This window comes from Polyodon spathula, chromosome 9 (assembly GCF_017654505.1).
Source record: "Polyodon spathula isolate WHYD16114869_AA chromosome 9, ASM1765450v1, whole genome shotgun sequence".
NCBI classification, from domain to species: domain Eukaryota; kingdom Metazoa; phylum Chordata; class Actinopteri; order Acipenseriformes; family Polyodontidae; genus Polyodon; species Polyodon spathula.
This window is the reverse complement of record NC_054542.1, coordinates 34,856,992-34,883,110: the sequence shown is the minus strand read 5'-3', so window position 1 is coordinate 34,883,110 and position 26,119 is coordinate 34,856,992. Positions and strand designations below refer to the sequence as shown.

Sequence of the window (26,119 nt, the reverse complement as noted above, 5' to 3'; positions counted from 1 at the left end):
TCTGCCTGGAAAGTAGGTAGCAACATGGACTTATTCAGTAGTGGTTTATTCTACTAGTGTAATATCAGGGATACAATGACACCCAGTACTGTATCTCTAGCCCCACCCCTTGTTCGCTGTATTTTTCACATACCTCTTTATAGATGTGCATACTGATAAATCCTCTCCTGATCACACATTTTGTCACCAAACATGTGATCAATAATGTGATCCAAGTCATTATTTTATTACTATAACATCTCAAAAAGCTCTGCAAATGTCAATGATATTCTTTGAGCAGTGGATGCAGAAGCAGTTCTCTCCTTTGTTATGTCTGTGTTATCTCTGTAGTACATGGGGTTATGACATATGCCCTTTTTTATCTTTGGTTTCATTCGGCCATTGAAAGGTTTTGTTGGCTTTTAATCTGGAGAAAAAACGACTAGAGACCTGTGCTTTACGTCGGACTGGAAAGGGAAAATTGTAATGCCGGACCTGGTCCGACATTGGACCACAAAGGGTTAATCATGAAACAAGTGCAGTGTTGTCCAGGTTAGCCGTCAACAGGGAGACTCCATAAGCTCTGGAGCTGGAGCAGGGGGTCACCATCAGCTCTGGAGCCAGCCTAGAGCTGGACCTGAGCTACTGGAGTCACTCCAGAGCCATAGCTAGCAAAGCTGGAGCACCTTAGTTTGCTGACATAAAGGGGTTTAACAGTAACATTTTAGCAAAATACCTGAGAATCTGTCCCGGTGAGTTTTCCGAGAGAAGTGTCCAAAAAACAGGAGGGTCTCAGGAAATAAGTGAGAGTTGACAGGTCTGTGTACAAAATATAGAACATGTACAATATATAATTAATAAGGATACGATTTTTGCACGGTGATTCTTAGTACATTTCACAGGCGAGTTGCAGAAAAAAAACAACAAAAAAAAAAAAAGAATTCACGGAAATGTCACCGTAAGGCCACCAAATAATGCAGGTTTAGATACATAAACTTACACAAGAGGTTTTAAACAGTACACCAAAAACAATAAGATAAAGACTATTGCTTTTGACTGCTGACAAGTTTAAATGTTACTTTAGAGTAGAAAACTTAAAGGTCGTTTCACACCGCGAAGCGAAACAGACAGTGTTGAAATAAACTGTTCCTATTTCTCTGTGAGCGTCCGGCATAATGCACACACACACATATATATTACAGTGTTCAAAATGAAAACGGTATATATTTATTTCTTCGCTAATAAGAACGAGACGTTTCAATTGGTTGTTTCTGAGTAGCCTACACTACAGAGCACTGCACCTTTGAAAATAAACAAACAAAAAAATAAACAGTTGAAGGTCAAATTACACAGGCAGCACCGTGTCCAAGAAACTGCATCACAGAGATCAGATAAAAGACCAGAAACAGACAAAGCTCTCGTTTTATCTACAGTTTAAATGAAATAAAACAAGGTAACAAAAAAAAAAAAAAAGATTTTTCCAAGACTATTTAGGTACATTAGCTACACTGTATGAAAAAAAGTTTACAAAAATGTCATTAATATTTTTTTGAAGCTGCAAGCCCACTTTTTTGTTTCAAAAATTAAATTAACAAGCTCATAAACAGTATGTGAAGATGACAGCCGAGAGTTTACAGTAACAACGGTCTGTGCTTATTTACATGCTCGCTCAGCTATAAGAATCTCATTCGCTGACTGACACAGCTACACCCGTGTGCATACACAACCAAATAATTTAAAGAAACACTCATATTTGTATGTTCACTGCATACTGCATTTTCAAAGGAAATAAAAGCAGTGCCTAACCAAATGTGTTTTTGCACTAATTTCCAATATTTCACGGACTTTTGTTCAAATTCACGATTTCCGTGACAAAATCCTAACCTTAACAATTAATAAGTATGAGTATAAATTCGTTATGGTGTTATGAATTTAATAATACGATTAAGAACGATTACATTTGTTTCCAACGTAATTTGTTAGTAGTGTGTCTTTTACCGCATTTCAAACCAGTTTGCAACACTTAACATCCAGCAATGAAAACACAAGCGCTACCGGTGGAACGTCAGGCCCAGCTCTGACGTAAGGGTGGGCGTTTCGGGTTTGGAGTCTGCGCACTGCAAATCAAATCATTCGGAAAGATGGCTGCGCAAACAGATAATGGGATCCCCTTGAGTGCGGTAAGTTTTAAACCATTTTAACACCCTCCGTGATGATGCAGATCTGTTTTATTTGTATGCAGTTGGTATCGATTTCCTTTGCAGTCTGAATCGTGGGCTTATGTTGATTGTAATCGGGAGTTCAGGTGGCATGTTGATGCTGGCGGGGTGAAACGTAGTAAACCATATACGGGTGGTTGGTAGTGCTTGGAGGGACCGACCTTAATTTTACCATCATTCATAAACAACAGCCACGGTGTTAATGTCAGTAAATGTCGAATATGTAACATAAATCCTTCAAGTTGAGAATTGTCACATTTCTGGATAATTCAAGATAACCGGAAAAGACCTTCTGTTTATTAAATATTGAGTTTGCAGTGTATGTGTAGGCGAATTACAGTGATAAATGAGGAAGTCGACAACATCATCATTATATAACAGTAGACGCTGTCGATACAAGCTGTCACTGTACTTCGGTTAAAACGCGAAATAACCAATCTGCAAACGTGGGTACTGTCCCGCAGAGCACAATGCAGAGTGAATATTCCTAGCAAATGTATTTGTTTTTTTAAAGTTGCCAAGCTTCCAATTTAGGGGAAAAACAACAATCGCGCATGTCCAGTGCATTTTTATTGGTTTCGTTTTCGTTTTATCGAAACTTAACGTATGACGTTGTTTTTAGTAAAATGGTTTTGCTTCCTTTGAATTCATTGTTTGCATGACTCAGTAAGGATGGGGGTGTCTGTGTATATAGTGTTGATAAGAGTCATGCTCAACGTTTTAGTGTGATAGCGCTCATTTTGAATTTACAAACGACAGGATGTTAGTATTATTACTGACATACTAGTTTTAGTTTGTGAGCCGCGTTAGTGACATTAAAACTGACACCTCACACAGTACAGAGTGGAATCGCATACACTACACACTGAAATGGGATGTGTTTATTTAGTTATCAACTGTGCAAGCTATGAATTTATATAACAAGCGTTATTCAATGACCACCCTACTATTCACCATCTTTATTTTAGTGAATCCGACGTTTCAAATCTACCGATGTAACAATGTGGAAACCAATGTGAAAAATGTTCACGACACTGTGAATCTGCATATATTACATTTTTTTTAATCGTTTATTTTATATATATATATATATATATATATATATATATATATATATATATATATATATATATATAAAATTAAAAAAAAGACAGGCTATTGTTTTCCTCAGGGAATATGCAAACAAACTAATCACATTTGTATCTAGTTATTGTGTAATTATTACAATTAGTTCAGTAACCCTCGTCCCAAATATTGATTAGATCAAATGTTTCTTAGTCCCTGCTGCGGTCTGGCTCATGGTGTGTCTCAAGCAACAAAAATATGGCTAAACAGAATAAACAAAAACATTCCTTGCAGAAGTGAAACCTTCATGCAGGCCTGGCTCTTTGTTATTTCATCAGCTTAAAAACTGCCATCATGCATTTTGACTTGCTTAACCTGGGTCAAAGCATGGGTCACTGGGTATGACCCAGGATTGTTACCCAGGTAGCCAGAACCTGGGTCCAGACCCCGGTAGGATTGCCAGTGTGAAATCTTGCTTTAAAGTTTGTATATGATCATTTGTACAATGGAATACATTAATTGGATCTCTTTTCTTTTTGTACACTGATGTATTTAAACTATTCATTTAATAAAATGTACATCTAGAAAATATACTGAATTCAGATTACTAACCAAACTGAATTAAATAGCAGGCATGCTATTATTGATGTAGCCTATACCCCAAATTCCAATTCTAATAATTACCTGTCCAAATAATAAAAAAAGAAACATATTGTCTGTATCTATACCAATTTTCATGAGATAAATAGGGATTGTTATATACATAATTCAGCTGAAAACATTTGTATAATTAGATGCAAAAGACAAACCATTGCAGGTCTTTAAATCTGTAAATAATATACCTCCTGGAATTTAAAATAATTATTCTTTAATACTGCTGCTAATTCTGCTTGTTGGTGGAGTTAATCCCTCCCTCCTGTCCAGAAAGTATTGCATAGTTTCTGACCCATGAAGAATATGAGTATACAAGCATGTAACATGCAAAGATCCATAATAAATCTGAGGGGGATGCATTATAAATATATCATTTTATTGAGAAAATCCATAGTATCTTTAATATAAGAGGGCAAGGATTGTACTAAAGCTTTAGTGTGGTAACACTATGTAACACAATTTTTGTTCCTGGGTAGTAAGTGTTATTTCCTAATTGCTTATGCCTCAAAAGTATACACAATGGCTATTATTCCCCACAAACTTTGCTTTTGTGACCAGGACAGTGATATTTCAAAATATCACTATTTTCAATGGGAAAATGGGCAAATGTGTGTCTTTTTGTTCACATAAAGTCAGAAAAAAACAACATATGAATCCAAATTAACATGTATTTATACTAAAGTAATACAAAAATGACTACAAAAGATTTAGAAGTGAGTAGTTTTTCGAGATTTACGATTATACTGTAAATTTACAGTATAATCGTAAATCTCGAAAAACTACTCACTTCTAACGACACAGTGCACTCCAGAAGCGATAACACGACGCGACAGCTGGAAATTTGCCAGATCTTTCAGAAAGTATGATTACTAACAAATGCAATCGAAAATGGCTTATTATAGGTCAGGCAAATTAGGTACTGCAAGTATGATCTTTACCTCAGTTTTCAGTGAAAGTGTGTGACCTTGTGTGTATTTTATTATTTATGTAGGTATTCATTTGTTGTTGTTATTGGTTGTAGTAGTTTATCAATATACTGTGTTTATCTGTGGATGCATGAAAGCCGTCTGACATGATTATTATTATTTAAGATGACAGCAAAAAGCCGTGCTTTTGTGTGTTGTTTATTTAAAAACCTTGTGCAGTATGTGACCATCTCCAGAGTTAATTCATTGATTAATTGTTGCTAATTTGGGGATGTTCACCTGTATAAAAGGGCACTAGCCAAAGTGAAACAAACACTAACAATTCTAAACAAGTATATTTTAGATATAGCAATTGTTTCTCTATTAGTTTAGACTCGCGTCTCGCCTCCGAGTCTGACACTCTTCTCCTAGAGCGCAGAAAGCTACAGGTTTTTATACAGATGACCATCTCTGGTCACTTGTCACCTTCTGCATGAGCTTTACAAATTAATAAACAAAACACAAACGCCCAGCTTTTCGCCGTCATCTTAACCTGTTAAACCCCCAGCCCCCAACAGGTAATTTCCACCTGAGGGGCTGTGGCCTTAAATAAATCACATTATCTTCCAAAGTATAGACAGCACAGGCATGGTTCAGGGCTTGAATTCAAGGGTACCCCTTGGGCATCGGGATTTGATGAAAGTCTTGCTCAGTACCACACTGGAGGGAGATATTCAGAAAAAATACATAAAAAAACAACAAACGTTTATATTCTATAGTCATTTTTTCAACTTGTATCACATGAAGAGAGACAGATTTTTTCCCAGTGCTTCCCCAACATGTCTACTACACTGGATAAAAAATTGAACAAAGGGATCAAATTCTACACAAGTTTTTACAAAGCTAGGCCCAAGGATCTCTGAACCTCTCCAAAAATGAATATTGTATTAATCTTTATGGCCAGTCATACACAAGTCTTGAGCAAGTTCTAAAAGGGATGTTACCCTCTGGCACCTCACATGCTATGCATTGATCATTTTCAACATCACTTTCACTCCTATCCATCTCCTCCAAAAGGTCAGCCAGGGTGTCCTCGGCTCACCGTGCACCAGCGACCCCTGTAGTCTGGCCGGGCGCCTGCGGGCTTGCCTGTTAGCTGCCCGGGAGCTGCGTTGTCCTCCTATGCTGTAGCTCCTGGGCAGCTGCATGGTGAATCCACAGTGTGTAAAGAAGAGGTCGGCTGACGGCACTCGCTTCGGAGGACAGCGTGTGTTTGTCTTCGCCGCTCCCGAGTCAGCGCAGGGGTGGTAGCGGTGAGCCGAGCCTAAATAATAATTGGGCATTTCAAATTGGGAGAAAATAAAAAAAATAATTGGCAAATGCTAAATTAAAAAAACAACAAAAAAACACTAAATAACAAATTGCTTTTACATTTTGCTGTTGCGAATTTTGCTTTAAAACGTCTATAGATTACAGACTAAAAATTGCGCTTGTTGGCAAGTGCCGCAAAATCAACATTTTACACAAGCAAAGCTCCATCTGTTTGTGTGTGTTTGCTGATAAATTCAGCTAAATGTCATTCTGAATTGCTACTGTTCAAGTAATGTATTGTTTGGATACCCTGATAACATGTTGTATGTAGTTGTTTTACACCTCTCCAAATTCACAGGAATTTGCATGTAAAGCTACATGTTTAAAAATATATATTTTTGTGAGTCCTGTTTGCAAAAAAATAAATAAATAAATAAATATCTCTGTTAATATGCAGAGCTTTTACTGCAGAAAGAGGCACCACTAGTATCAGTGTTGTCTTCCATTTTACCTGCAGGCTTGTTTAGTTATGTATGGTGATCATTTAAGTGCTGGTGAATGTCCCTTCTGCAACCATTCTTGGTGAATTGATTTTTAGGTTTAATTTGAGGCAGACGGTTTCCCTGTTACTATATATACAGTAAGTGTGGGTGTACAATGCCTCACTAATGTTCTGTTTATCATCTTTCAGCTTTGTCCAAAGTTTCTGCATACAAATTCTACCAGTCACACCTGGCCCTTTAGTGCCATTGCTGAATTGATAGGTGAGTACTGTACTTTTAAAAATGTATCCTGTGGATTTAGAGCTGGAGAGTTGACTGCTTCATTTTAAGAACAGATTACTTTAATCTAACTTCCGTAAGAAAGTCAAATGCTGTGTTAATTTTGTATATATTTATTTCCAGATAACGCATATGATCCAGATGTGAATGCTAAGCAGCTGTGGATTGACAAGACACTGATTAATGGTCAAACCTGTTTGACTTTCATGGATAATGGAAATGGAATGGATCGGGACAAGATGCACAAAATGTTGAGGTGAGTCATTTTAAAGTATTGATGAATGCAGCATATGTTATCAAAGTGTACACATGTGTGTGCTAAACCTTATGCTAAAGATAACAGGGATTGTAAAGTCTTGTGGGTTTCTAACCACATGTAGTAGCTGATGGTAGAGTCCTGCATCGGGTCAGGTACCCACGGGGCCTGTGGGTGACCCACAAAAGCGGGTCGGAATGCAAACTTTTTTGTGGTTCTGTAGCGGGTAAAAAAAATAACAATATCGGGTCTGAATTTCAATCGCCAAAAACGTTTTCTGTCCTTTCAGCGTATTCGTCTGTAACCCTATCCCAAGTAACATTAGAAGGTAAATGTCCAGTATTTCCTGCACTAAAGCAGTAGGCGATTAGGGAGGGTTCAGCTGACTAAGCAGTGTCGTTCTTGCTTGTTTGATACGTCGCAAGATCTCGTCACGTCTGCTTGGTGGTATTAAAAATGTTTGTGAACGAGGTGAAACAAAAGATAGCTCAGTGTTGATATCATGTAGTTCAAGAGGTAAATCATAAGTGTGGAATTATTTTGTTATCGTTTCAAATGAAAATAATAAACATGTGATTGGATCCGTTGTTTGTAAAATCTATCATTGTTTTTTTGTAAATGACAGCCACAAAACTGGTACATCATCTCTGCGAAAGCACAGATGTAGCTCCCTTTCAGCTGGTGGCACGAGCGGAATAGACAAGTATTTTATAGTAAAGTAGAGACAGTTAATATGTTACAATGTTTAAAATATATCCAGGCCACTAGAAATAGCTACCACGTGTATAGCTTATTGTGTAAACTCAATCCATGGAGAATGGTAGAGATATCTGAGTGTGAATGTTAAAGCGCGATAGTCAGTTGACGCAAGCAGTAGGTAAAGGACAAACACTTGCGGGTTTGGGTCGGGTTGCAGGTCTTATTAACGCAGGTCATGTTGGGTTGCGGGTAAAGAGAATGTGTTGCTGCGGGTTTGGGTCGAGTCCTGTAGTAGCGGGTCCGGGTTGGAAGTGGATCGTAAAAATCTGTCCCGCGCAGAACTCAAGCTGATGGCAGTAATGGGAAGGTGTGTTCATACTACAAATACTACGTGTGACTGCAAGAGGGAACCTGAGACTCGCTCAATCCTTTCAACTCTCCACACTGCAGGCATCCTCATCAAGATCAACACTACTTGAGGTTTACATAGATACAGAAAACCACTTATTCAGTTGTGAATAACATTGCTAAGGACCTTCCTTGGCTTAAGTAAAAGTGATTATCAGATTCGGGTCTCATGAAAGTTTCTGCCGTATTGCAAGTAATTCTGTTTTTTACATGAACATACAATAGATGTAGCAAATGGCGATTTTAACTGTTTCATATTGATCACTTTTTAATTTACAACCTTGGCTGTATGTTACTGATCTACTTGTTTATTTTTCTTACAGCTTTGGCTTCAGTGACAAACTTGCTGTGAAGGGCCATGTTCCAGTTGGATTATATGGAAATGGATTTAAGTCTGGTTCTATGCGCCTGGGAAGAGATGCACTCGTTTTCAGTAAAAACGGCACAAGCATGAGCATAGGCTTTCTGTCTCAGACCTATCTTGCAGCCATCAAATCAGAGAATGTGGTTGTACCTATAGTAACCTACTACCTGGGCCAACATATCCTTTTGATTGTAAAGTGTTTTTTCTCGAAATGTTTTGTTAATTTAGAGCTTGTTACTTGAACGCTGAGGGACTACGACCCAGCGGTGCTGCTTCTTGATGCTCTGGGGGTGTGGTAATACCCCAGGGTGTCCGTTCTGCACTGCAGCTGACTCTGTAGAAGACATTTAAAAGGCAGCAGCTGTGGCAGTTAACATTAGCCAGTTTAGTTCTTGTGAGATGTCTTTGAAAGCCAGTAATTCCGAAAACATCCACAGGTAGTTTCCACGTTGTCTTTTTCTGTACTACTATATAAACGCATGCGACCTTGTTTAAGACACAATGAAGAGTTTGCATTAAACCATTTCTTGCTTGTGTTAGTGTGTACAGTTGCAGAAAACACTCCTTAACTTACTAAATTACGGAAGAGCAGAGAAGAATCCCAGGCAAGTTTAAATGCAATACTGCAGTATTCGCTGTTCAATTCTGAAAGGGCACTCATTTCAGAACTGGAAGCCATTATAGGGCAGCGTGGAACAAGGATCATTATTTGGAATTTAAGAAAGTAAGTTTCAAATTAATAATAATAATAAATAATTATTTGTACTGAGCCAACAATTATTTCTATAAAGTACTGGTTTATCAAAATAAATGTCAAACACATTTATTGGAGCACCAAACTAAAGGTAACAGGACCCCTAACTTTGTCAGATGGCTAATCCAGTTTACTGACTTTTAATATATCATTTACAAATCAGTTTTATTACACTTAGTTTTAACACACACCATTTTCAGATCTATACACAGGTCCCTTCCTTCACACATAACAGCTATTGTCTTTTTATACCTGCCTGGCTCGTTAAATTACAAACAGGTGTATTAACTTAACTGATTGACAGTCACTCAGGGTCTGTTCATGGAGATCATTCTGCGCAGATTCTGTGCAGGATCAGTTCAATTTAGCCAATGCGTGTGTTCATGGAGATCATTCTTAGAAGATCATTGGCTAAATTGGTCAGATTCTGCACAGAATCTGCGCAGAATGATCTCCATGAACGCACGCTCAGTGTTCTTGGATAGCTGAGGCATTCTGGGAGAAGCAGTTTTCTCATTTAAACAGACCTACTAAGAACTACATTTATTTTTCAAACACTTTTTTTTATGCATACCTTGCATTCCATGGTAAAGACTGTGTACTATTCGGTGTCCTGTGTATCGCCCTTCTGTATTTTCACCCCATATTGTACCACAGCATACATCGTTTTAATCTGACTCATTCCGCTCTATTTATGATGAGGCATCTGACATTTTTCAGGTCTAATGAAGGGAAAACTGAATTTGATTTTGATGCTGACAAATATGACATCAGGATCCCAGCTGACGTGTTGGATAACATAAATGAGAACTACAAAAGGCAGGAAAGATTGGACCAGACTGTTCCGGAGAGTGACTACTCATTACGGGTAAGGAGGGAGAAAAGGCACATTTGTTTTGCAACCCTTGTTATCCATTATATGACCTTATTCTCCACCTTTGGTGGGGTTGGAGGGGGAGGGGGGGGGGGGGGGTCACACAAAGCGACATTGCAAAACAAAGTAGCACAAACAAAATATGTGTAGTTTGATTTAAAAAAAAAAAAAAGTGTGTGTGTGTGTGTGTGTGTGTGTAGTTATACATATACACTATATATATATATATATATATATATATATATATATATATATATATATATATATATAATTATTAATGTACATTTGTGCAAGTAGAGTGATATCTGTATTTGTCATAGTTTTAATAAGCAGGGTTAGAAACTCGCACTACTGCACTGGGTCCATGGTTATGTATGTTTTTTAAATGATCAGGAGCCTGGAGTTTCAGCAATCAGGCTGTTGTTAAACAAATACATTGTTCATTCCCCTAAAACTTTATGAACAACACGTGAGAACTATATATTGATAACAGATCTATTTTTTTTTTTTAGATACTTGTAGAAAAACATAATTCACGTTTCAGCACTATATCAGAACCTACTCAATGTTTAGATTTTTGTCTGTATTTTTCTTAGAATGTTTTGCATCGTCATTAAAAATAAAATGTTTTAAAACCACAACTTCTGTTTATTTTTCAGGCCTACTGCAGTATCTTGTACCTGAAACCCCGGATGCAGATTATTCTCAATGGACAAAAAGTGAAAACACAACTGATTTCTAAAAGTCTTGCATACATTCAAAAAGATACCTACAAACCATCATTTCTGGTATCCTTTGTATTGCACAGAACCAACTGTGCATTTTTAAACTTGTAATGTTTCATGAAGCATTCTTTATTTTAACTTTTGTAGGATTTCAAACAGTGTCTTTACAAGTTGTATTTCATGATGCTCTTAATAAACTTCAATTACAGGTGGTGTCCAGTAGAATTTAAACTTGTGTATAACAATGATAATGATATTTGTAACATGTCTACTTCATGTGATCTAATATGACGTACCCATTGAATTATACTACAGGGATGCTGTGCTTTTGTTGTTTTTTGTTATGTACTAGTTTTGTGTTTTTGTTTATTTAATGAATTCTAGAGAATTAGCACATCTTCAGTTACATCAAGGGAGCACTTTGCATACCTCTACATGGAGTCTAGGAAGGACCCTGAAGTGGTATTGAAATAGGAAAACACTAGCATTGCTTTAACTTGTTTTTCCTAAACTTTCTGATCAGAAAAACAAAAATGTTGTCATGACTTTTGGCTATAACACAAAGAGCAAGGAGCAGTATGGTATTATGATGTACCATAGAAACCGCCTCATTAAAGCCTATGTGAGGGTTGGAGGTCAGCTCAAGGTAGGTGTACAAAAGGAACATTACTGGGCAGTTGTGTGTGTGTAGATGTATAGCTGTGGTAAGATTAGCTGTTCATACCAACCCTATTTCATTTTAATTTGTAATTTCATTTGTTTTTTAGGCCAGCCACGAAGGTGTGGGGGTAATTGGGGTTGTTGAGTGCAATTTTTTGAAACCAACTCATAATAAACAGGATTTTGACTACACCAATGAATACAGGTAATGTATTTTTCAGGACACAAAATAAACATTTGTATGTGTTCCTGATAACTGTTAATTATTGGCAACCAGACTAATTAAGTAGGAATCATTTTTGGCAACCTGGCTCCACAGAACCAAACTATATTTAGAAAAAAACAATATCATTATAAAAGCTAAGACTCTGGAACTAGAATTATTACCTTGAATGGGAAGTGCACCACAGACCCCTTCTGCTTAAAAGACTACATTAGCCCAGCCAGGAAGGAGCACAATGCTCTCTAACTCTGAAAACCCAAAGGTGTCATAAAATGAACACTTCACTTGTACATTTACAAAGGTTACCTTACTGTGTTGCAGTGAGAATGTCCACATTTAGGTTTTCCGAGAATGTAGAACTCTGGATGCATTTTAAGTCCGGAAATTGTGAGAAGTAACAGATTTTGTTTACGCTGCCCGCACTGAAAAGTTTTGTTTTCAGCCCACCCCAGCGTATGACTATAGCATTCTGTAGTAATTAATCTCAGCCAGCATACAGAAGTTATTAAAAAAAAAATTAAAAAATTAAAATGTATCATTTGTCATGGTACTGTGATTTAAGGTTTGATGTTTATATAACTATACTAATAATGTTAATCATATAATAATAATTAGGTAATAGTTGTACAGAGAAAAACTTGAATACGCATTAGTAGAAGCATAACTGTACTGCAGTTTTATATTTACCTAACTTTTGGCTCATCCCCGAGTTAAACCTTAACCCTTTCAGAACCAAGCATTTTTCAATGGGATGCACCCCCAGGACCAGGTGTTTTTTGGCCGTATTAGTAGCATTTTAGAAATGGTGTCCTTTTTTTCAGAACACTCTGGGAAAGTACTTCAGAAACCATAGAAACCTTTTTTTTCCAACACAGTATTCTTTTACATGTGTAAAAACGTGTTATGCTATAGTCTGAGTGACCTTACAATACTTACTGAAGGATTTGTTGTAAAATATTGATGTTTGGGCAAATTACAAGACGCTATGTCCCCTGAATGATTGCAGTGACATAATACACGTTTATTCTCAGGGTCTCTATACTCAATAATGGACACTACTCTCGATTTATTTTCTCAGAATAAATATTTATAAATAAAAGTTACTCATTCCATTATTGTCAGTAATAAGGAAAAAAAGTACACAATAAATGTAGTTAATGAAATGGTATCTGCGCATATCTATCAGGAAGTGAAACTGAATGCTTTCCCTATACAACGATATGTGTTTCAAGCCTGTACTGCAAAGTACGGTGGCCCTGTCAGTCCTCAAAATAAAGTATGTTTTATCGTGTTTACATGATCGCCATCCCAGAAGCCCACTTCAGTATGATCGTGTTAACACGATCTCAGTCCTTAAAGGTTTAACGTCATAAACATGACCTTGCGATGCCATGCTGATGGTTTGTTTACAACCAGGTTCATGGTGGTTAAGCCCGTTGCTAAGCAAGCGACGCATTGACTTTCCTAGCGTATTACTGTACATAGGTCAACAAAATTGATGATTGTTCAGTAGCAATGTCTTTGCTCATTGCCTGCCTTGTGAAAGCAGTGAAAGCGAAAGCTGCCTTTATGTAGAAAGAGTAGTGAATGATTGACATTATTTTAAATATATTGCCAAAACCCAGGTTTATCGGTTTTAAAAAATGGGGGTGTTTATTCATCGGTTAAAACTGAAAACTTTAAGCCCTAAGTATAATCTGATACATTCTCCACATGAAACCAAATTGTATGAAATATAGTTACCTATAACATAATAAATAATTGTTACTATAGTTACATAACCTTTCAAGAGTAATTTGAATGAAACTTGATTTGTACTTGAAAAGTTAGACTACCTGTATTTACATGAAGAGCGTTTAAGTAAACTTGCAGTCTGTAGAAAAGTATATTTAGATAAGCTAGATTTCTGTTCTTTTGTGTTTCTGTGTTTATTAAACAGCTGCACTTTCCTTGTCTAGTAGGTATTTTTAAAGTAAGTCCTCGATCTCTCCGAACTTAAATATTTCAGATTGGAATTGCTTCATGTATTCTTTAAAGTGTAAATGTACTGTAGTCTCAAACCAAGCCGCTTACCACATGCCAGAAAATGCTTTATTAATGCAGATGTTTTCAGTTTGCCTAATCCGGTCACTTAAGATTTTGAAATGAATTGTGTTCGACTTTATTTGGTATATTTCTTTCAGACTAACCATGCAAGCATTGGGTACTAAACTCGGAGATTATTGGAATGAAACTACATACAAACGAAAGAGAGAAGACCCAACCAGCAGTGTACCATTAGAGGATACAAAGTAAGTGGCAGCCAAAAAAGAAACTTTATTTAAACAAAAAAGGGGGAGGCAATGGGTGATCAATTTATCCATGGATTGATATTGGTTACAAGTGCACTGAAAAGTTACAATTTTAGCAATCTTAATAGGATGACTTTTATTGACAGACTTTGCTGTCATTTTCATCTATTAGCAGCTTAAGTAGTTTGATGAATAAGACATTTAAGCACTTTACAGACCACTACATGATAAAAAAAGGTATCTTTATCTACCTGTGTGATAGAATGAAGATAGACCACCACCACCCCCCCCAAGCTGAGATTCAAAATGAACATCTTAGAATATATACGCCAGAAAATATGCAAATTGAGTAACTAAAAAAGAATCCTGCATATCCATTTTTTATGAATTATTATAAAATGCACCATTCTTTTGAAGATTCATGTAAGATTTATTTAAACCTGTTACTGTCTGAAGTACAAAAACATTATTCTGGTTGATTTTAGTTTAATTTAATTTAGATATAATTTTAGTTTAATTTTGTTTCTGTAATTGGAACAAATACTAGACTCTGCAGAGCTGACCCTAGGGAATATTTTACCAAGTATAGAACAACTTCACTTTTCCCAGTTCTGAAGTTCAAAATTTCAATATACCCCCTAATTAATGCCTTAGTTACTAGATCAAATGCAACAAACTAGACCAGTATTCACTTCACAAGTTGAATTGATTTAATTTATTTTTCAACAAAGATCGCATGTGTAAAAGATAAACACACCTATACAACACCTTTTTAAATGTAGCTATTTCTCTTCCAGTATAACAACACTTTGCTGCTGTTCTGTTTGTCTTACAGGAAACGCCCTGATCAGAACTGGGTGCAGTGTGATGGTTGTTTGAAATGGAGAAAACTTCCTGATGGCATTGATCCAGACAGACTGCCTGAAAAGTGGTACTGCCATATGAACCCCAATACACAGTTTAGGTGAGTTAGAAAGACACGCAAGGCTTTTTAATGTCTCTACTTTGATTGCTGTAAAACAAGTGATCATGGTGGAGTGGAGCTGTCTGAAAAAATGATTTTATGAGATAAACCTCGTCCTTTTTTCAGGAACTGCTCTGTAGAGGAAGAACCGGAAGATGAGGATGAAATCCATGTCACCTATGAGAAAACCTACAGACAGTATGTTTCAGTTTTACCAACCCCACTATACACACAGCCCTGAATTAGTAAAGAAATAGGCTGAGATCTGCACATTATTAAATGCTTAGTTTGGCTTTTGTTTGGGTGTACTGTATGGGTTAATAATTCAGTGTTTCTCCAATGTTTACAAATATTTACAAATTAAAATGCAAAAGTGACCAATATCTAATTGCCCGCCCTCCCTGGCACGTAATTTAGCACACCTACATTTGTCAGCGTCTGGAATTCAGTATAGCTGATGTATCTCTTTTTTTTTTTTTTTTTTTTTTTTTCCTCCAAGGGAGAAGAGTAATAGGATCAGACAGGAGCTAACTAGACAGCAGGTAAGAACTAAATGCTGTTTAACATCCTGACTCTAATGGCTTTCATTCTTGCTGTCATTGAGCATTTACTCTGTCAAAATCATTATAGCAGAATGTTGATAGTTTATGCTGATTCCACTGTGTCACCACTAGGGGTGTACCGAACCCAAGTTTTGGGGATTCGGCCCGAATACCGAATCCATCTGAAAAGATTCGGCCGAACACTGAATCTACATAAACTGTCAAGGAAACTGTTGAATGAAAAACAGATTGGCAGCTACTAACAAGGGATGCGCACAATCTGTAGTTTTTAGACTTTCAGTTTAAAGTATTTTTATTACCAAATCAAAATATATCCCTGAATGAGATTTCAGTTTGAAACGTACACAATTTACCGCTAGCCCCCTCCCCCCACAATAGAAATGTCAAAATACAGAACTGTTTACTTTACCGTTAAAGAAAGGAGAGCACCGTCGTTGCCATAACCAGTGGTGTACTCGAGCCAGAACGTTCCGGAAAAAAGTTCTGGTACTTTTTTTTCTATAAGCAGAATCTTGACAAGAATTAACTAAACATTTGTCATTTTGTTTTAAGAAAATGGTTATATAGTGCCAGACAGCTGTAATTTCGGTGGCTGGGTATCAGTGAAGTGATATATACTTTGTCTTTCCACTGAATAAGCACTAGGAACAAATAAATCGGTGTCCGATTCTCTACATACCGGTTTTGATGGTACGTTCAGTCTCTGAATAGCGCTTATTTTAAATGTGTGTTTTCAAATCTCCCGCGCAATTATGATTCGGTCGTCCTTGTGATGCACTGAAGGGAACATTGGTACTTCTATTACAAACTACAGTACTACTTTAAGAAAAATAACACTTTAAAAAAAAAATTTTTTTGTAAAAACGCTGACGATGACAGCTGACAGCAGAAATGCATGCTACGATTGTGGCAATAAACATGGGTTTAAAGCTGTTTTGTACATCAGTCACAGACCCCGGGACTGAGTTGAATGACTGCCCTTGCATTTAAGATTTAATGTATATTACAAAACCATAAATAAGTGCTACACATTTATTTAAAATAAAAAAAAAAAAACACTGGTAGGTAATGTTACTCACAACTTAAAATACCAGAACCGCTGTTTATTTTATTTTTCTAGATAATATTCAAAATGTAGTGTACAATTAAATTGTTCAAAACTGTCGGCAAATAGTCTTTAAAAATACATTAAAAAAAAAAAAAAAAAATACTGATACAGTTCTTAAATACTGAGCGTCAACGGTTCATAATTGTATTGGATGCAGGACGTAATAGAAAAGAATAGAAAACAAAACATGCATGATAAAAATATCCAAAAAAAAATAACACTATGTAACACAATTTTTGTTCCTGGGTAGTAAGTGTTATTTCCTAATTGCTTATGCCTCAAAAGTATAGAAAATGGCTATTATTCCCCACAAACTTTGCTTTTGTGACCAGGACAGTGATATTTCAAAATATCACTATTTCCAATGAGAAAACGGGCGCTTTTGTGTCTTTTCGTTCACATAAAGTCAGAAAAAAACAACATATGAATCCAAGTTAACATGTATTTGTACTAAAGTAATACAAAAATGACTACAAAAGATTTAGAAGTGAGTAGTTTTTCGAGATTTACGATTATACTGTAAATTTACAGTATAATCGTAAATCTCGAAAAACTACTCACTTCTAAATCTTTTGTAGTCATTTTTGTATGACTACAAAAGATTTAAAAAAAAAAAAAAAAAGATTTGTTACACGGTGTAACCAAACCACCAAAGACAACATTAACCCTCTAGATGCTTTCAAAACAGGCCAAATTTGGCTGGAATAACGTCACTCTCAGCACTGTGGGGAGTAGCCTCAACGTCGCAAGCGAGACAAACGCATTACCTATTAAAACAAATGTTCCCTCAAGTTCAGTGTACAAATAAAATTGAATTCCAATCATTTGTGTTAGAAAAATCTATATTTTAATTGGCGTTCGGGTACTTTAAGATTTAGGACTGCACCACTGGGCATAACCCACTATTTTCTTTAATGACGTTTCAACCTGTGTCACCTGATCTGAGACTGAGAGCTATGAGGAAAACATTACCGTGATGAGTGACCGGAATAATACCCACGTTGATTTAAGTACACAGTGTGTGTAACACATATCAAATAAGCTATGAAATAGTTTAAAAAATATTTTAATAAAACACAGCAGTTCCGAAATGGTTCAGCTTGTATTGGCACATTGCAATAACGTCAAATGTAATTTACTAAAGCTTATATTGTTCAAAAATGTCTTGCACATCTGACAATTGTAAACTTACAAAAAATGTATTATTATTTATTTATTTATTTATTTATTTTTATATATCAGTATAATCTCTAGAACATGTTTGACAGACAAAGCACAAAAGTCTGCAACAGTTTACTGTTACTATATATTGCAGATTTACTGCATAACTTTACTCCTTGAAAAGGTGCTGTTGCATACGGGGTATGTTTGCATTTAGCAGCTGTGTGTGTTTAGTGTGTGCGCCACCAGTAGTTAGGGAGTTGAGAGCTGCAACAGAGTTCATGAAACGTGTTCTTGTTATTAAATACTGCACAACAGTTATGTTCAATACCGGATTCGGGTGTCTTTTATTTATTTAATGAAGAACTGCACACATTGGAGGGATGTATTAAAATGGATGTACGGATGTAGGATTCGGATTTGGCTCACTGAATCCTAAGTATTCGGCCGAATCCGAACCCTGCTCGAAAAGTAGATATTGGGGCCGAATCCTGGATTCGGTGCATCTCTAGTCACCACAGTTTTGGTTCTTATTCACCCACCCAATAACACACATATATCATTTTAGATGGACGAAGAAAAGAGGAAATCAGAAATTAAAACAATGTTTTCAAAACTCAGAAAAGAAAAAGAAGCACTGCAAAGGGATCATGAGGCCCTGAAGAGAAGATTGAGTGAGAATGTACGTTTACAAAAATACCACACCACTTTCTTCTTCAGTTTGTTTTATTTTTTCTATTCTGGCATTTTCAGTATAGTAGCAGAACTAAAATAAATGTATTTTAAGGTATACAATGTGATTTTGATATTCTGTTTCTGAATTTGCTTGTCTTTCATGTAGAATTGCAGAATAACAATACCCAGTCAGAGCTTGTCTGCCGTTGCTGCTTCAGGCAGTAACAACACAACCTTGCAGATCATTGATGTCCGATCGTTGGCTGCTATGAGAAGTCCAAGGTACGTGTGTAAAGAGCACTTTGGTTCTTCAAAGGACTTTTTTATTCTCTCAGCTTCATGCTGTATAAATGTACTACTCCTTCAGCAACTGGGGCTGATATTTCCCTTAGACGGAGCTGTTGTAAATTACAAATTCTCACACATTGTCTGCACTGAGGTAAACTGCATACAGTACATATATTGAATGTCAAATGCATTTTATTGTTTAAATGATGAGAGTGTGTATAGTGTTACTAAAAAGTATTTCAGAGTGGAACATTTGTTGTTGGTTTGACCTCACCTACTAGCTTAGATAATTGATTGCTCTTTTTAAATATATTCTAATGATTTTAATGAGCAAACTGTCTCACAGGAGTCCCACAATGCTGTCCATGTTAACTGACAGAGTGGAGAATCCCTTGTTTACTTGATATCTTGGTAAAAAAAAAAAAAATTGCTAAATATTTGATAAATGCAGTGTTGATGACCTGAAATGGATTTCTGCAACTGCCAACTGCAGGCTACAAAATAAACATCAAAACTTGAAGGATTATGTTAACTTTTATTGAACCAGAAAGTCCACAGTGTAGCATGGAAAGTTGGTAATAAAGTGCTAAACTTTCGTTTTTAATTAGCTGAAAAATGTATGAATACCTAGATACTACAAGTGGATTCAATGTATGGGAAATAGCAGGAGTGATACAAGATGTAGACTGATTTTTAGGCTAGTCTTCTGTCTCTAACTGTTGCCTGTCTTTAAAACTAAGACCTCATACAAAGAAAACTCAGTTCAGTAAAGGGTTTAATGTGCTCTTATTGCTTACTCTGTTAGAGATTGCACTGGCATTCCTTCCTTGAGATGCTCTTGCATTAAAGCTAAACTGTATTTTTCTGTACAGTGACAAAGCCTAAATTGGATGCCTGCTGCATTTACCAACCTAACCTGCTAATTTCATTTTCTTGTGTTCTCAGCATTAAACGAACAATGCCTGTGGACACCGGCGACCTGAATTTGAAGAAGATGAAATTGAACGGAGTCAACGAGGAGGTGGAAACCTCCATAGAAGACAATGATATTGTTATAGTTGAGACAAAGAGCACCCCAAAACCCTGTAGGAAGCTTGACATTTCCAGGGTCAAAGTGGAACGCATGGATAGCCTGGAGCCCATCGGCATGCGCATGGAATGCTCCGATGACAGCCACTTGGAGTCAGAGAATGGATGCCCCAGTGCCTCCTCTCCTCTGGAACAATGCATGTCCATAACGACTCAAACAGAAGACAAACCCCACTTGATCCCAAAAGAGGAGGACAATCTTCCTCGGGATGCTATAGAGGTGAAGGAGAAGGTAAACAACGATGAAGAGCGTTGGAAGAAAACCCTGTTGGCGGCTCAGGTGCAGCAGGATGAGCTATTAGTGCTATTAGACACCACATCCCAGGAAAGGGATGACTATAAGAATCAGGTTCACACTTTGACATGCCAGATAACCGATTTACAGACACGGCTTCAGGAATTACAGCAGAAGTACTTGAAGAAAGAAGTCTGCCATCAATACACTGAGATCGACTGCCAGATTCTGGGAGAGATGACAATGCCAGGGTCAGACTTTTGCCGGCTGAACCAAGTGGAGATGGCAAAAGTTTATGAGCAAACACTGAAGGAGATGGAGGGGTTGAGGGAGCAATGCAAAGTGCAGCAGATTGTGAAAGCTGATTGCAGTAAATGTGCTTTGTCAGAGAAACCTAACAATAATGATGATGAACTAGCCTTACAGCTAGATGACCTGTTCAGACAGCTGGATAAGTGTATGCAGGAAAATAAAGCATACAAGGCTGAAGTGAGTATTCAGTTAATCTGTGGTAATATAAATACTTTATAAATGGTTGGTTAATGTTCAAAACCATCCAGCGTTAATTGTCTTTTTCTTTTGCACTGTTTTATGTAGCTCGAGGTGCTTCAGCAGGAGAAAGCTCAGGTCATGCCACAGTGTGAAGAGTTAAGGAAGACCATTGAAAATCTGAGATCTGAAAAGCAAAAAAGTCACGAAAACAAGGGCTGCAGTTCAGCTATGCCTGAGGGTGTCATGGGCAACTCTGAAGAGAGTTGGTAAGAATTTAGAGTAAACATGGTTTAACCAATCCGCTCTTCATTTTCTATTATATCCTGTTTCTCTCCCACGTAAAATAATCACTGTTTTTTATTGGTGCGTGTGGACATGATTTCAATTTAATCATCTGTTACTTTTGCAGACAGACATGGAAGCTCAGTAAATTAAAAATCAGGGGTGAGTTGAAATGGCTGCGCTCAGACATTATGGTTTGGGAACCGCGGCCTACACGGTCTCAGATCTCGGTTAAAGCCTCGCAAATACTTACTACCGCGTAAAAGAACTGCTTTTTAGTCAGGTGAGCGGGGCTATTGGTGTGTTATGTCTAGTTCACCCTTCGTTACTCCAATGAGGTGAGGGGGTTCCTGGGGGGGGGGGGGGGGAGCTATTAACACATTTTGGACGACCCCCCCCTCTCATCCCCCCTCGGATATAACACATTTGTTGGTGGGGTTCATATTTATTTTTTTACTGAAAGAACAAAATTCGCAATTTCATTAAGGTGGTTGTTTTTACACTATGTACCCCATTGGTGCTTGGAGACGGCTGTCTTGGCAAGTTGCTATTTCATTGATCCACAAAGAAGTACTGTGCATTAAACTGTTATGGTGCAGTTCTGCAGTTCACATCGCAGAAAATGGTAAAACTATTAGAACTTGAGAAAAAAAAAAAAAAAGTTTGGAACTGGTTAGAACGAAAAGTAACAGCATTCATTGGAAAGAAGCAAGAAAAAGTAAAAACGCCCACACGAGAATGTTTTCAGAAAGTTGATGTACCGGGAAAAGTGCTATGCATTATGGATCAAGAGGATACAGGGCGTTGGAAAGCCATATTCTCAGCAGAAAACATGTCGTCTGCATTTTCTGTGCGACCTGATGTTGGAGACAAACATGGCGATCCAGCGAATTATAAAATACACCATGTTTAAACAAGCATCTTTTGAAAAACAAGAAGTTGCCAGACATTTAATTCCTATAGAAGACTGAGTGAAATATCAAGAGGCCATTTTTAATTTATTTTTATTAACAGAGCCTTAAGATTTTTCTTTAATTGTACACAGAACCTTAAAGTAAGTAAAAAAAAAAAAAAAAAAAAAAAAACAATCTTACATGACGTGAGCAATTAATTTTTTCATCTTTTTTTCCCATGGTAGCAAAATGCACAGGTAAGAAATTATAGATTTCACTTGAAACTAAATATATATTTTACCTCTACTTTGACTGGATACTTGCATGACTTGTCTAAAAAGAAAAAACAAACAAACATCTCATTTTGCTTGGCAGGTGCTGTTTTGTTCACTCAAGTATTGGCATTTCTGGATTTGTGAAACCAGTTAATTTATTTATTTGGTATACATTGTAATTTCAGGTGTAATCTGAAACTGGAGCAAAAAATCCAACACGGAAGTGAATCCAGATTCCTGCTATTTTTCAGATTTTTTGTTTTCTTCTCCTCACTCTCATCTCTGTTAAATGTGTGACCTTTGTGATTTATATGCTGCATATGAGAGAGAATTGAGAGTCTGACATGAATGTAAACTTTCCGCAAAGCTCAGTTAATCCTGACCTAAAGGATCAACCCTGTTGTTTCTGCTGTACTTCTCCAAGGAGAATTACAGCATTGTGATTTTAATCAGTCTTGTTTTGTTTTGACACAGGAGACTAAGGTCCCTTCGGATTAGCGTAGGGAAGTTGCTGGTGAGCTTTGTTCCAGCTTTGGATTTGCAGCAAGTGAACTATGAGAGTGATGTTATTGATGAGATTTTGGACCAGGTGCTGGATCAAGTGACGTTAACCAGTTCAATATGAAAAACCACAAAGAAAACCAGCCACTCTGCCTTGCAGACAAAGGCATCTCTTCTTTTACAAGAAGTGATCTGTTTCTGTTGTTGTTGTGTTGTGTTTTTTTTTTTTTTTTTTTTTTGAGAATTTAAACTGTTGTTAATGAATGTAAATCAACCAGAGTGCATTGTACTTTATACCTTTTTGTTATTTTTCTGTTGTGATTCTGACTTATCAGTAAAATCTGATTTGTTTTTTTTTATTACTTCAGGTTTAAATGAATACAAACTAGTCTTAAGTTTTCTGAAGAACATAAGAGAAAATTGAAATTGAAAAATTAATGTCTGAATACAAGTAATTCCTGGTAGACAAATATATTGGCCAGTATCTTTTCCATGTCACTAAAATATTTGGATTAGATGCCAGAACTTTAATTATTGTTTTGTTTATATGTTGATTGGAGAGGATAAGACAATTAACATCTGAAAATAACAGTACAATAAATTCATTATAGAATGTCTGTAGGTACACAGAACAAAGTAGAATGTCTCATGGCAAATTTCATACATTTTTATTCTAAGAAAAGCTATTTTTTATGCTTTATTTTAATTGATGCTGTAAATAGAAATATTTTTATATTTAACTAGTCATGAATCTTCCAACCTGAAACAGTACAGAGTTTGAAACATTTCATTTGTATTTCAAACAATGCGGTAGATGACCTTATCTTTTCAAATCCTCTACCTTACCAATGGCGGTAAGGGCTTTCACGTTTTAAAAACAAGTTGCCTAAAGGATGGTCATTGTTTAATATAGTATAGTAATATGTTAAAAAAATTACTGCCACTTGGGTATTTGTTCATGTTAAACAAGTTAAAATTTAAAATGGACAGGTTAAAAGAATAAAATAAAAAATAAAAAATTACACCACAAATGACCATTAAGGGCACATGTTTTGTATAGAAAGACAATGTCCGAACATCATTAAATTTACAGTTACATGCATGCAGTTTATACTGCAATTAAAGGTACTATACTGGAAAACAGCATTCACAGTACATTTATGTACTGTGCTGTATTTCAAGCAGTAAAAAAAAAAAAAAAACTGCAAACTGTCCACTTGCAACACTTGTTGGATGTTGTAACTACAACTGTTTCTGACTTTATAAATGTGGAGAACATGCAACATACCATAGCTACAAAAAACAATCATGTAAATCACTTCAAGATAAACTATGAGGATTAACCTGGCAATTCTTCCCGTATTAATCCCTGTTTACATTGTCTCATGGTTACTCTGGTCAGTCCTGTCTGATCCAACAGTAAAATTTTTTTTTTTTTTTTTTAAACTTTGTTTGACCGTGTAAAGTTACTTTCATACAAGTACAATAGGTATTAAACCACATAGTTCAGGCTCGGAACTGAAAGAAGTTCTATAACCAGCTGTATTTAGTAATGAAGTTGCTCTTTTGGTGTTCCCTCCTGCACATTTACTGTTCTAACTTTTAAGAATGTAGAAAGGGCATGCCTTTTCTTTTTTTGTATTCCTGGGACCACTTTCGTGTTTAAAATGTGTTGCATTAACAAAAGTACAATTTCCATTTCTTCTTTTATACATGTTCTCTTGAGCATTTTTTTTGTTAAATTTGTATTCTTGGAATGCTGTTCACCAGACTTGCAGAGACTGAAAAAATACATTGTACGTCTGTACCAGGCTTTTAAATGTTAAAGGGTTGTGTAATAGTTTTATTTTTACAGGTTAACTGTAACTTAAAATCTCTGTACAGCAATTTATTTGTAAATCAGTGTGTTTTGATTTTATTGTGATGTTGTTGTTATGCCTTTTATGTTTATAAGATTCTTTATTGAATTAAATTAAAGGTTCAAGTGCCATAAAGTTTTTTTTTTTTTTTTTTAAATATAAATAAGTAAAAGGACCAAGTGTGTGTGTGTATTATTCTGTGCTCACACACAAGTAAGCCAACTTCCCTCTACTAATACTCTGTTTAATTTCAATAGTTTAGGTTTGTGTCCCATGGTTTCGACTGTATTCAATTGCCTATAGACAATCGTATTTGACATACTGTGTGATCTTTAAACATTACAGGCACACAGTGTTGTAGGGGTATGTACTCTTTTCTCCCGAAAGGCTTTTAGCACACAAAACAGCACGAACATCCAATACAGGCTCAGTAATGTCCAGATTGGGATACTCAGTTGAAGTGGGGAGAGTTGAAGAGGTAGTGAAGGGACGTGCGTGTAACCCCACAAAACTCGGATGAGCCCTGTCTAGGGCCCTTGTCAAGTCTCGCAGAGGTCAGAAAACACTAGCCTTTGCTGTATTGTTTCAATGGTATCCTGCTCTTCAAACCATGCTTTCACACATGCAGCCCTGTGGAAAGATGCATGATCATCCAGGGGGACAACAGCATAAGGTGAACATTATAATATTGAATTCACAGATAGTGCACAACAGTCACTTTAATTACCAGACCCCTTGACAGCTGAATGATCTCGAACCACCAGACAGCTTCTTAATAAATGTAGTTTAGTTTGGCAGTTCCCATTGTCAATACTGTACAGTGGTACAGTATTGACAAATATATAGTTAGATACAATTAAAAAAAAAAAAGTTTTCTGGTATTTGGGGACTGAATAGTATGGTACAGCAACCTGCAGGTTTTGGGATTGTTTCTTTGCAGGGGTGACCAACCCAGTCCTGGGGAGCCACAATCCAGCAGGTTTTATAGGTAACCCTTAATCATCAGTTTCTAAAGACTTGGAACAATTTAATTTTGACTAATTAAGTAGTATTTATTTTTTTCAATTTAACTAGTAATTTGTTCAATTAAGTAATTTAGAGATTATTTGGAACAAAAACCTGAACACCCTGCAGTTCTCATGGACCAGAGATGACAACTCCTGATTTAGTTGAACAATTTAACTTGCTAAATTGATCAACACGTTCCATTCTTCAGAATTGAAATACATTGATAATTTAAGGGTTACCTATAAAACCTGTGGGATGGTGGCTCTTCAGGGCCATGGTTGGCCAGCCCTGTTCTGAGTGTTAGCACAACATAAGTACCGTAGACATCATGCCTAGCATAACAGTCTTATAAAAGGCTTTATTGTACTTTTCTGTTGTATGTTTCTTGCATCTGTGTATACCCGTTATATTTTAGTGAAGCCTGCATTAGCCAATGCAGTGTTAGTAGATGTGTGAACTCTGAAACACTGCGTGTAATCATATTGAGAAAGAGCAAGGTGAATAGCCTAGCCTCTGCAAAAACTTTAAACTAAGCAACACAGTCCTTTATTGAAAGA

General features: G+C 36.5%; 1 protein-coding gene across 2 annotated transcripts; it reads left to right on the top strand.

Annotated features, from left to right (window-relative positions):
- The first annotated feature begins 2,108 nt into the window (after positions 1-2,108).
- On the top strand, positions 2,109-24,683 carry LOC121320715 (MORC family CW-type zinc finger protein 3-like). 2 transcript variants are annotated; one of them, XM_041259289.1, is made up of 18 exons: positions 2,109-2,159; positions 6,825-6,897; positions 7,039-7,171; positions 8,602-8,819; positions 9,225-9,366; positions 10,117-10,264; positions 10,930-11,058; positions 11,519-11,641; positions 11,763-11,860; positions 14,062-14,169; positions 15,005-15,133; positions 15,260-15,331; positions 15,633-15,675; positions 18,534-18,647; positions 18,807-18,922; positions 19,874-20,741; positions 20,850-21,010; positions 22,669-24,683. In XM_041259289.1, the coding sequence occupies exons 1-18, from the start codon at positions 2,121-2,123 to the stop codon at positions 22,817-22,819; spliced, it is 2,865 nt and encodes a 954-aa protein (XP_041115223.1). In that variant the 5' UTR covers positions 2,109-2,120; the 3' UTR covers positions 22,820-24,683. The 2 variants fall into 2 exon arrangements, with proteins under 2 accessions (XP_041115223.1, XP_041115224.1); XM_041259290.1 differs by having other exon boundaries at positions 22,648-22,760.
- Positions 24,684-26,119: the final 1,436 nt, after the last annotated feature.

Excerpts from the sequence above, each read along its gene's own strand:
- LOC121320715 (XM_041259289.1), top strand. The coding sequence starts at position 2,121 with ATGGCTGCGCAAACAGATAATGGGATCCCCTTGAGTGCG. Across the intron at positions 11,861-14,061 it reads GACTACACCAATGAATACAG|ACTAACCATGCAAGCATTGG; the intron begins GTAATGTATTTT and ends TATTTCTTTCAG. Across the intron at positions 15,134-15,259 it reads AACCCCAATACACAGTTTAG|GAACTGCTCTGTAGAGGAAG; the intron begins GTGAGTTAGAAA and ends TCCTTTTTTCAG.